The 13,411-nt window shown below is 34.8% G+C and overlaps 1 protein-coding gene across 4 annotated transcripts in view; it reads right to left on the reverse strand.

Annotated features, from left to right (window-relative positions):
- Window positions 1–13,411, reverse strand: part of EXOC2 (exocyst complex component 2) — a 260,110-nt gene that overhangs the window by 161,938 nt on the left and 84,761 nt on the right. For all 4 annotated transcript variants that reach the window (XM_032424947.1, XM_032424944.1, XM_032424945.1 and 1 more), the window contains 3 exons: window positions 6,092–6,237; window positions 5,876–5,957; window positions 4,982–5,084 (listed from right to left, as the gene is read on the reverse strand). In XM_032424947.1, the coding sequence (XP_032280838.1) occupies window positions 4,982–5,084; window positions 5,876–5,957; window positions 6,092–6,237 (331 nt within the window). The remainder of the gene's footprint in view (window positions 1–4,981; window positions 5,085–5,875; window positions 5,958–6,091; window positions 6,238–13,411) is intronic.

Consider the following 13,411-nt stretch of genomic DNA (forward strand, 5'->3'; position numbering starts at 1 on the left):
ATTTATCTTTGTATCTACATTTAGTTCACAGAGTATTTCCATACTTAGTTCTCAGTCATTACAGAAAACACAAGTGGAAGCCAGCAGAGGACACCTAGTGAATATTTTTTTGATTTCAATTGTTTTTTAATTCCTTTCTGGTCTGAAAAATGGCCACTAGATGGCAGTGTGACATTATTTTTCTATGCAACCTAATCAGGCTATTTTATTACATAAAGAGATTTGGTGACAATAAGCACCTCTAACATCTGAACTCTATTTTCATGACTAAGAAAACATTTCTCTAGAAAATATAGTATAGACAGGCATTTTTCTTAGTTTTTTAAATAGTTGTTGAAATATTCAAAGTCTTCTTTGTATATAAAATATTCAAACCCGGATTGAAAATTGAAATATATTTCAGTTGAAAAATTTTTGACAAATATGATTCAAGATTTGGCCCTCAGCCATCACAAAATATATAAACATACAGTAGTCCCCCCTTATCCACAGGGAATATGATCCAAGATCTTCAGTGGATGCCTGAAACCACAGATAGTACTGTACCCTACATATACTGTTTTTTCCTATACATACATACCTATGATAAAGTTTAATTTTTAATTTGGCACATAAGAGATTAACAACAATAACTAACAAAAACAGAACAATTATAACATAATACATGGTAGTAAAAGTTATGTGATGTGAATGTGGTCTTCCCTCTCAAAATATCTTACTGTACTGTACTCACCCTTCTTGTGAGGATGTGAGATGATAAAATACCTAGTGACGAGAAGTGAGGGGAATGATGGAGGCACTGATATGTAGCACTAAGCTACTACTGACCTTCTGACTGTACTTCAGAAGGGGGATCATCTGCTTCTGGACCGCAGTTCACCACAGGTAACTGAAACCACGCAAATGAACCCACAGATAAGGAGGGACTACTGCAGTAAGTTAAATCCAATTAAATCAACTCCAAAAGTTGAATTTATTGTCTTGACATTATTTTTAAACCATAAGCTATCTGTTGTCTTGGGGTTAAAGATTTTTGTTCAATGGTAAATTTTAATTAATGGCCACAAGCTGTGACCTCTAGCCAAATTCTAATCACTGAGGGATACACCAGATGCTTCTCTCCCACGTTCCTCCAGTACTAGGTATTTCCTTACTCACAGACATCTCAAGTAGCAGCTAATTAGAGGAGAAACATTTTGTAGTGAGTTAGCAATAAATAAACTGTTGAGACATCTGACATCACATTTAGGAACTATCCACCCTGACCTTTACAATCTAATGCAGACAGCCTGGGCTCTAAGCAGAGCTGGGCATTTGATCATCCTGCAAAAGGGCCCCTTAAACAGTGGGGGTTCACACTGTACAAAGATGCCTCAAAGTCGGCCCAAGAGCTGGACCTTTTATGCCTCCCTGTCTATTTATAGGCTGCAAATAGGCTGTATCTGTGTTGAGAAAGGGACAAATCCATTAACAGCACCCCAAGAATAAAACTACAATCTAACAAAATACATTTAGCCTGGCATAAATATTGCAACCCAATATGATTCCTCCTCTCACACAAGGCTTTTTTCATCTGGAATATAAATATGACAAATAGTACATTGTGTCACTTGTTTTCAAAAACATGTGATTTTATTCTTTCTTGTTGGGGATAATTTGTCTTAGCATTCTCCTTAGAGAGGTTTATATTGCCTCCAAATACTTCTACAATACTTTCTCCTAACACTTTCACTCATATAACATCCTCAGATTTAGTGTTAGTAGTAAAGTATAGGAATACTCTTAGGAAAGCTGCTTCCTTTTAATTTTTGAACTACTGAATAGGAATACAAATGGTCCATTACAAGAACTCAATACAGCAAGAGAAATCAATAAACTCTTTTAATGACTTTTAAAATCATACATTTCTTTAGTATGGTGACTAGGTCCTTGTAAAATTTAACAATAATCCCTTATATCATCTTATTAATGGGTATTACATTAAAAGAGTTTTATAAAGAACGATAGATGTGTTCTCTTGGAAATTCTACAGTGTTGCAGTTCAAAAGTACAACCTGTGGGTAGGCTTTTCCTTGGTTAAATGACTTAATCCAATAAATTTCTTTTCTTTTAGTATGTAGTTTAACAAAGTACAATTGACCCTTGAACAACATGGGTCTGAACTGTGCCAGTCCACTTATATGTAGATTTTTTATAGTACTGTACTGTAAATATATTTTCTCTTCTTTATGATTCTCTTAATAACATTTTCTTTTCTCTGGCTTATTTTATTGTAAGAATAGAGTATATAACACATACAACATACAAAATGTGTTAATCGGCTATTTACATTATTGGTAAGCCTTCCAGTCAGCATTAGGCTATTAGTAGTTAAGTTTCAGGGGAATCGAGTTATATGTGGATTTGTGACTGGGCAGATGGTTGGTGCCCCAACCCCCACACTGTTCAACAGTCAACTGTAGTTTCATTTCAAAGATTTTTGTTTAAAATATGGTACATGTTACTATTTCTTCTAAAACTATGTATCAAAGAAATTTGACAGCTTTTTTAGAGGGGAAATGTAAGAAATGCTCATTATGGCTATGATGAGCACATGCTCAATATTTTAAAATTTAAGCATTATACACTCTTAAGCCATATTCTGATATGATTTTTAACAATTACTAGGGATAGGATCACACTCATATGGAAAGAAGCATATAACATAACTTCACCTCTCACTAAAGCTACAATAAGGAGAATGAAAATAATCAAAAGTTTGAGGTTAGACAAGACAGTAAACCAAAGTGAAACAATACAGTAGTAATTTGATTTTCAATCACACCATGCATAACTTCAACTATGGAAGAGAACCAATAAAGATATACTTTGCTTATGGCGAGGCGGTCTCCATCCCTACTTGAGTAGGGCTCATAGTACCTACTGTCATAGATTCCAAAGTCCAACAGATATCTGACCTGGTTGTGATGTTGTTTTTCTTATTAATAACCAAAAATTAATTTAAAAAGGATAATAAAATTAATTGCTCAGTGTCTTCTCAAAGCATCAAAAATAAAATAATGATTACAAAATAAGTAAACTACTTGTATTCTTGTTGACATTCTTGTTCTTTTCCCTTAAAATGACAGGACAAAGGCACCTAAATAGGTCATTCAAAAAATCTTTTTTAACATTTTAACTAGTCATAAGAACTACACATTTGTTATCTACATAAATGGTAATTCACTAAATAAAGAAATCATACATTCAATAAGGATCAGCCTATTACTACTGGTAAATTTAATAGCATAAATATAAACAGGTAAATAAATACAAAGCACAATTAAGTACCACAGTGGAACACAGACAACAAGACGCTAACCAGCTGTGTATCCCTGGACAAGAGGATTAACCTCCCTGGAACTCTGTTTCTTTGTATGTTTGAAAAAAAAAAAAAAAGAAAGAAAGAAAAGAAAAAGCAGATGGATAACTAACATGTAGGTTATTTCTAGCTTTAAATTTCCACGATTCTAAGTCAGAAAAATCCCCCAAATACATTCTTTCCTATGGAGACAGCTTACAGAAAAGCAAAGATAGGCTTTGAGAGCAGACAAACATGAGTCCTATTTCCAGCTATGTGCACTGAGCAAGAATGAAGTCTGAGGTTCAGTTTCCTCACCTACGTCACAGGTATCGGACATACGTCCCTGCAAGGCAGCTGTGAAGATCAGAAGTGGTACACACAGCGCATCTAAGATGATGCCCGACTATACCACAGACTCCCAGTAGTGGCAGCAATCGATGTTAGTGCTCTCTACTCCTGTTCTAAAGCCTCTTGTCCCTTTCCTCTTCGGTGACACAAATGTGCTGACAATGACAATGGCTCATGCTGCTACTGCTCTCCTAAGTCACAAAAACACAGGTCTGAGTGTGGACCATTGTCCCCTCCCCCACGGCAAGCACTGCAGCTTTCAGGCTACACCCTCTTTTCATACCTGGAAATTATTTTCAATGGTCCTATGGTGATGACAGCTAAATGCATAAATATACACAGTCTATTATTTTATAAGTACTGAATATTTAATAAACTTCACTAATTAGAGAGGGCATTAAGTTTGGAAAATTACAGCTTATTCTGAGAATAAAAGCCACGTTCAAAATATGCCAGCAGAAAATAATGTTAATATTTTTAAATCATAGATATAAAAAGCTTGTAACTTATATGCTTTGTCTCCAAATCCTGGTGTAAACATCATATATATGTAATTTATTGACTATTTATATGCCAGGAGCTATATTAAATCCTTAAATGTATTCTTGATTATGTTTGCAACTACCCCGAGATGCAGATTGTGTTATCGTATCATTTCACAGATGAAGAAACTGAAAAGAGAATGCAAATCACCCAAAGGGAACAGCTAGTTTCCTAGTTTCCATTATGCTATACTGCTTCCTTCTAAGGCCTTCTCATCATACCCTGTGGTATCCATTACTTTTTACATTATTGCAATTTTTTAAATTTATTTTTTATTTTTTCTTTTCAATACCAAAACCTTTCAAAATTTTCTCCACCATTGAGCTATGGTCCACTTTTGTGGCCTGAAGAATTTCCCACCCAGAATGACAGTGTTGTACTCTAAACCATACAGGGAGCCCCTGCCAGCTTGTGGCCTGTGGGTGCCCACAGAGTGCAACACCCACACTGTCCTGCTAGGTTAGGTAAGCCATTATTGAGCAGGAGGAAGAAATGACCAAGCAATGAGGTTACTTTCCCTTTCCCCAAATAAGCAGAATTTTCTTGCCCTGAGTACTCCCAAATGTATTAGTATACAAAAGAACTTCGGTGTCCTATAGTATATATCCGTAAACTTCTGCTATTTGTCTTCCCTCTCACCATTTCATCAATCTCCTAATTTCCCCCAAATTAGTTTTAAGGGTTATATGATGTATCTGGTACTATACAGATACATGTGATTTATCAAAATTCTTGCAGAAGGTTTACCTTATATAACGTTTTTGGTCATGTAAAGTCGATGGTGTCTCAAGCAATTTAGCCAGAAGTAATTCTCTTAAAGCTTCAATCCGTGTTTCTACTTCAGCATAATCTATTTAAAAAGGAAAGAACATAAAAGATTTACAGAATGGAAACTTAAAATCAAATTATGGAAAGCAGAACAGTGACTGCCTTGGGGGACAGGGGTTGACTAAGAAGAGGCACAAGGGAACTTTCTGGAGTGACGAAAACATTCTGTCCAGGGTGTGGGTTACATGGGTGTGTGCATTTGTCAAACTCACTGACCTATAATATGTAAGGTCTGTGCATTTCATTGCATGTAAATTTACTACAACAAAAAAATTAAGTTTACTGAGTCCTTATGGATTTCATTTAGGAATTTATTAGAGCCCTGTGATATTTCTCCTAGTTGATAAGGCATTACCACAGGACATTTTAGGCTCTTCTTATTTTCTATAACTCCTGCACTCGAGATAATTTCAAAAGTTGTTTAGTTTACTTTAAAATAAGGTTAGAATTCACTAAAAATGGCTTTTCTGAAGAGAGAAGATTAAAATGTAGGTTTCCATCTATAGCCAAATTTTATAGAAAATATCCATAATTGATTCTTTCCAGTAAAAAAGATTTTTTAATGGCATCATGGTTAACAAATGGCAAAGAATGTCCAAGACTAACCTATCCTAAACCTATCTAGCCATGGTTTTTCATTTTCGCTACATCTTGGTAAGAAAAGCCATGTTATTTTTGAAGTAATTGTTTTACATTTTTAAAAGAGCACCATATAAACAAAAACTAAAATGCACATGATTTCTTTGCAGAATACATTCTACATTCTTCCTGTAAAAAGAAGTAGTAGATCTTAAAGTAATAAACAAATCTTACATTTTTTGAAAACTTGCACCTCCGTTTTCCCAAAGAGTGACTTGGCCTTTTCATAATCATTAATAACCACATCATAATCACCCTTTAAAATAAAGAAACATTTTGGAGACTGTCAGTAAAGTATCATGAACACATTTGGTTAAGATCAAAAAAAATCTCAGTAACTCTTTAAAATTTATGACATCGTAACCATGGGTACATAAATATGTACTCTACCTTTTGAATATTCCTTTCAATATTTAGAGGAAGGTTGAAGAGAAACTTAAATCGCTGAAGCACATTGAGTGCATTTCTAGTGGAATCTGCCTTGTCCTTTCGACCCAATACTTCTTGAAATAATGTGTCCGCGGTAGTACTTGCTCCTATTTTAAAAAGACCAAAAGAAGCTTAAATAAAACAAAATGATAGGCTGCTATTATAGCTTTACATTAAAACTCAACAGACTTTTTTAAAAGTTAGCTATTTTGGAGATCTTTTAGGGTTTGCTAAAATACATTTCCACCTTGCCCACTAAGTCTTTTCATATGTTAAAAATAGTATCCGATTAAAAATAACCATATCTACCAGGACCAAATAAAATCACTAATTGAACCTACATTTATTTTAGCTACTCTTCTAAATTTTATAGCAATTATGGGTCCTTAGATTATTTCATTAGTTCAGATAATAGGTTAAAACACACATATACACACAGGCACACACAACTACACGAGTTAAATTCTCTGGATTTAATATCTGTACTATATGGTAATAAAACAAGAAAAATATTTATCTTTCAGAAAAGTTGTTCAAAAGAAATATTTCAGAACTAATTCTATTTCTTGGTAAAGTTATCTGTTTATGCAGCAGGCACAAATAATTACATAAGCAACTTAAATGACAAATTTTAACATATCGTTAATGAATACTTCTTAAATCAGCTAATTCAATTTATACACAAACAGGATATTTTTTATATACATATATATATTTTTTAACCTAAAAGACTTCAAACTATACAAATCACTATAATGAAAGAATTGCTTTATCTAAAGCAAAATTTACTGGGTACAGTTTAACTTTTTCAACTTGTGAAATATTTTTAATTAGCCACAAGAAAAGGGGAGAAAAAGGGTAACTGTTTTTGGCTGTTTGATCGATGCTCATAAAAAGTTTCTACATTATCTGGTCTACTGACTATACTTTAAGCAAAGATGAAAAAGTTACCTCAGTCTCACTGGGTGGCTTGCATGCCATATTCTCCAGTCTACACTGTGGGTGGCCTGATCGTGTTAAAAGTTGTCTTTGTAACATAATTGTTTTATCTAAATAATGTTTAAATTTTCTTGAAATTTTAAAGGCCTAATAGAAAAACTTTGTCAAGATAGCTGTTTTCACCACGTGCTTTCAAATGCAGAATACTAAATTTCTGTAAGATGAGAAAAAATATATTCCCTTCTTCCCACCAAACTACATAATGGTAGCTAAATGAAGTATCTGAAATCTGATTAGGGTTAAAACATTTTTCTGCAAAGAAAATTAAGTATTTGTTTATCATTTAAAAATATAAACTTCGTGATTTGAGGCTTCATAAATGAAAAGATACATAAATGCCACTAAATATTTCTAAAAGGTTGATTACTTATATGTGGCCTGTGGATGTTAAATTCACAAGTACTTTTTTTTTGCACAATGAAAGAATTTGGGTCAAAAGTCTAAGTGTTCAAAATTAGACTTTGCTCACTGTATTTTAAAGGTAAGAAAGAAATACCAACTAATAATTTTAACTCCTCTAGAAAGTATGAAAACAAGTATGAGTAGAAAATTCACTTATCATTAAATAAAATAAACATTTTATAGAGAAAAATTTATAGGAAGAAATTATAAACTATAAAATTATAACTTATTTATACAGAAATGTATATATGGAGAATTTTTAAATATGCACATAGAGAGATATGCTATGAAATCATAATTTTAATTTATAAATAATTTCTATCCATAAATTGTTATTGTGTTATGAATTTTGCCACATTCACAATAAAATTTTGGGAGTTTATAACTCTTTGATAACTGGATAATTATATCAGTAATAAAATAAATGAAAGCAGTGAAACTAAGCAGATAAAAATCACCAACAGCTCATAAAATGCATTTTATGTCTTTATTCTCTAGGGCTAACTAATAAGAAAAACAAAACCACTAAACTCAGTGGTGTTGTTCACACACAAAGTGACACTGCAGATAAACCATCAGTCAGACATCTGCCATGTCTCCCAGGAACAATTTCCCCCATGTACCCATCCATCCACATCTTCACTCCACCTTCTCACATTGAGAACACCCGGTTTTAAGGCAGCTGGCAGGGGCTGGAACAAACAGCGTGTACTCACAGAACAAATCGAACGGAGCGACGTGATAGTGAAAAACATGACTTAGGTCTTACAGGTTGCAGAACCAATCCAGCCTTGGGCAACTCCAGGCCTGAAAGTTGGTTGTTTCTCCTCCGAGGGATGTCACAACACCAGCTCACTGGACTGTGACTATCACAGTCTCAGTTACAGATGCACCGCAAGCACCAAGAGCAACGCCGCTATATTACAGGCACTGGGCTGCCACTATCATAGTCAGGTCAACAAGAGCTGTAAAAATTTTCCTCAGTGTGAGACAGGAGAAAGAATGAAGATGCCGTGGAGGAAGAAAAAACATTTTAGCCTCTATGGATCCCTTATAACCTAAAAAGAGTTTTGGGGAGCTTTGGTGGGTAGCGTAAAGACATACTACACATACATACAATATGGAGTGCTTACTCTATGCTAGGTGCTATTCTAAAAACTTAGTAAGTCTTCTAAATTCTTCTTAATTATTCTAAAAATATGTATTAATTCTTAATTCACTTAAACTTGTTTATGTCCCTAAAACAGGCACTATTCTTATCCCCATTTTATAGTGCAAGCAACTGAAACAAAGAGAGGTTATTCAACCTGCTCAATGTGACACACAGTTAGGATATAGTAAGAGGTAGAAAGATATTTATGGGTACAACCCTCAGGAATCTCAAACCCAACAAGTTATAAGTCGAACTGAATATTTACCTCTTTACTCTTCTCCTCATGCCCCAAACCTGTTCCTTCTTGCTCTAGTTGAGGCCAGAAATCTGAAAGTCATCACTGACTACTACTTTTCTTCCTCCTTCGCACAGCAAACTGGTAGCCTTTCTCATCTCCTTAACATCTCTCATCTTGCCATTTGCTCTACCTTCATCACCTCTGTGTTGGTTAAAAGTCCTTCGCACTTCATTCTTACATGACAACTGTGCACTTCTTTCTGATGCCTCTTCTTGTCTCTAATCTAGCTCTCTCCTAATCAATTCTCTATGCGGATGGCAGAATATTCTTTAAAAAGTTCATAATGTCACTTCTTTATTTAAAATCCTTCAATGGCTTACCAACAGTCCTCAGGATAAAGACAAATTCTACTACACTACATAGAAAGCTTATCCTGCGCAGACCCCCATCTACCTTGCAGTCCCACATCTGACATCTGCACATGACCATACTGGATCCTGGTTCCTGGACTGCAGGAGGTCTCCTCCCTGAAGACAGGGACCTCCTCCTCATGTGGCTTGCCCTGTCTGGGACACCTGTATCCACTTGGCTGCCCACATGCCAACCTCTGCTTGCCTGGATACTTACTACTCATCTTTGAAGGCTCACATGACCCTCTCCTGAGATTCTCTCACTCCACTTTTCAATGAGGTACAACTTGTGCAGACTCCAGATGTACCCCAGGATTACCACGAGCAGACAATTATCATACCATAATTTAATCAACTGCTTATCCGTGTTCTCCATTAGACTATAAACTCTTAGGAATAATTCGTAAGTACTATCTTCATATCCCTGGGATGGAACTAACATGTGCTCAATAAACGCTTACAGAGCAAGGACTAAAAATAAGCCTCTGAATCAGTATCCAGTATTCCTTCTACTTAGAGAGGTGGTGCAGTACAGAATAAGCCCCTTTTGGCACAGTGTCCAGAACCGCATAAATGGCTATGCAAGATGAAACCACATAAACAATCTTAATAATTAATGGGAAAATTATGATTGTTCTGTGACTTTTAAAAATTTTTGTTGCAACATTAAAAACGTGCTTACTGTTGGTCATAAATGAGTAAGAAAATGAAAAAAAAAAGTAAAACCAATATTTACTTAGTACTCTACGATGATTTAAAACATTAGAAACACTGAAAATACTAGTGTTCTATTTCTTTGTAAAAAATTATCAAGACTGCTTGCTTTTATTCATCATAAAATTTATCATACGTATCAAGCATCTTTTCTATACTTTGATAAATTACCTTACTCCTTTCTAAATTTATCCTTTGACTCTGAATGTCACTGATTGTCTCTGAGCACTCCTTGAAGCATCACTTCCCCTAGGATGCTTTCATCCTTTTCTTCATACTTTCCTCATTTCCACTGATAAATTCACCTTTACCCAGCTCCTCTGGCGGCACAGCTCAAGTCTCTTGAACAGCGGCAGTGCCTACATCCCTACTGGCAGCTGCTGCTTCCGTAACTCCTCCAGTCATGGTAGATTTGAATTTCACTTACACTGTTACCACTTTTTTTTTAATGCACTTTCATCTTTGTGGGTCAATCCCCTCTTTGATTATCCATTTCTATAAAAAGCCATATGAGTTTATGTCTGGGGGACAAGGAGTCCACACAACTATATGCTTTGCTGTCTGTGCATGAATATATGTATGGTGACCAGTCACAGACAGATTCTGAAGAAAAAGAGGTAACTGCTCACTGATCATCTCTCACATCTCTTATTTATGGAGTGATCTGTGGACTGAACAACTAGCAAGCACTTTTGTACTTTATGCAATTATGACAAATATACTGCGATAATGGGAATCTGAACCATGTTGCTGGAGGACAGGTGTATTTAACCAAACTGTGGTGACTGAAATTCATACCTATCAAAACCATGCACAGCAAGCTCTGTTGGTAGTTTAGAAGTACAGATTAGAAGCCAGATAACTAGATATAAATCCCAGCTCTGCCACTTACTGCTTATATGACTTTAGATAACTCATTTAATCTTCCTGGGATTCAGTTTTTCGTCAATAAAATGGAAATAACAGGGGTGCCGGGGTGGCTCAGTCGGTTAAGTGTCTGCCTATTGATTTCAGCTCGGGTCTTGATCTCAGGCTCGTGAGTTCAGGACCCCCATTAGGCTCTGCGCTGGGTATGGAGTCTACTTTAAAAAAAAAAAAAATAGATATAACAGCACAAGCCTCATAGAGAACTAAATACATAGAGAATGTTTAAAGCAATACCTGAACCTTAGTGAGCACTGTAAAAGTTTTAACTATTAACCACCACAGCTGCTACTATAAATACTTATATAATATTGTCTATGCCTGCACTAATATGTAGCTACTAGCCACATAGGGCTATTTCAATTTAAAGTTAAATTTATTAAAATTAAATAAAAATTAAAAAAGTAATTCCTCAGCAACATATAGCTACATTTTAAGTGCTCAATAACTATAACTGCAAAAGTTCTATTAGACAGCAGTACTCTATACTCTTGGAATAGGTAAGGACATAGAGTTGGATATGTGAATTTGATATAAATTAATAGTCATCCCTTCATCCCTGGCTTGAAATCAAGAAGGAATTATTAGGTTCAAAGGCAAATATAAAAAACACATGTCAAGGAAAATAAAAAAAATTTCAATGAAAGGAATCAATATTGATATATTCTGAATAAAATGGACTAAGTTTCTTATAGTCAACATTACCCTTTAGAAACTTAAGGTGAAAGAGGTTGCCCTTTTGAATTTTGAAAACTTTCATTTAAAATAACTCAGGAAAAACATATACAAATTGGTATATAATTATACATAAGATTAAAGCATTAATAATAACCTAAGCAAACTAAACTACATTCATACTCATCTATTCTTTCCTTCTTTTCCAAAAGAAAAGAAATTAAATTTTCCATAGTACTTCTATAATTATTTTTGAGAGACAGCATGTGCATGAGCTGGAGGGGGAGGGGCAGAAGGAGAAGAAGAGAGAGAATCTTAAGCAGGCTCCATGCTCAGCACAGAGCCTGACGTGGGGCTCAATCTCAAGATCCTGAGATCATGACCTGAGCTGAAACCAAGAGTCTGACACTTAACCAACTGAGCCACCAGGTGCCCCTCTATAATTTTTTTTTTTTTTTTTCTGATTCTCCAGCTTCCAAACTATGATAGACCCACTGGGACAAAGGACATGTGTACAGGGCAGGGGCCATATGTCTTCCATCTTTGTATCTCACACTGAACCAAACATGGTACTTTTACACAACCAGTCTTAAATATTAATGTTTGTCATGTTGACCTGAATTAGCAAAACCTTATCCAAGATAGCAAACATCAACATCAAGTTCATTAAAAATGTTTCCAGAAAAAAAGAAAGTGTTATAAAAAGGAATATATTTTAAGAAAAATTTTTACATCAGAAAGCCCTGAAGGAGAGTCTCATAAAGAAATGACTAGTTAAGCCCAACTTTATCGAAGAAGAGTAAACTTCAATGAAGTTAATATGACACATTTCTAGATAAAGTTTGTGGTTATAAAGGAATAGAAGTAAAATAATTTCCCTTACAAATTTTATATCACAAGTCCCAAGGGAGGATTTCCTAAACTACTCCTTAAAAGAAAAAAATTATGTTAACACACTATGCTAAACCTACCACATGAAACAGATCTTAATTTTCTCCAAACCTTAATAAGTATCTATTTTCTTTTACTGATACAACAATATAATTACAATATCAGCTTGTCCTTATAAATCACTTTTTTAAAGTTACTGAAATAATATCATTTTTTTTACAGATATCATGGTTTGATGACAAGTTCTCCAGTGAAAATAGCATCCCTGAGTAGAAATACCTTTCTAAGACCTTAAAATGTCTGACTATATTAATACAGTAATAGCTTTTGTAAATGTTTGAGTTGAATTCAGAATATATTAATTTCAACTAAGCAGGTGACTTGGTTCTCAGACAAAAACAAGGCAAAATCTCAAGGCAAAATAACAACAACCCACCACCACAACCACCAGAGGGAAATATTTAAAGTGCTGCTAAACTCATAAATTTAGGATGAAATCAAAATACTCAAATTCTACCAAGGAAAGCCTACAGCAAATTAAAGCTTCTTTCCAGAAAATATTTTATCAGGGATCCCAGGGGTTTAAAAACAGACATTTATCAAAAAAATGTTCAGAAAGTTATCACAGGAATAAATTAAGCTAGAAGTCCAAAACTAACTCAATATCACAATCCTGCATTCACGGAATCACTAAAGATCTGATGTAAGGGTTCTTAAATGTTTTAGCTATTCTTTTTTTTTTTTTTTTCAAGATTTTATTTATTTATTTGACAGAGAGAGACACAGTGAGAGAGGGAACACAAGCAGGGGGAGTGGGAGAGGGAGAAGCAGGCTTCCCGCTGAGCAGGGAGCCCGATGTGGGGCTCGATCCCAGT

Source organism: Phoca vitulina, unplaced genomic scaffold (genome assembly GCF_004348235.1).
Source record: "Phoca vitulina isolate PV1807 unplaced genomic scaffold, GSC_HSeal_1.0 scaffold31, whole genome shotgun sequence".
Classification (NCBI taxonomy): domain Eukaryota; kingdom Metazoa; phylum Chordata; class Mammalia; order Carnivora; family Phocidae; genus Phoca; species Phoca vitulina.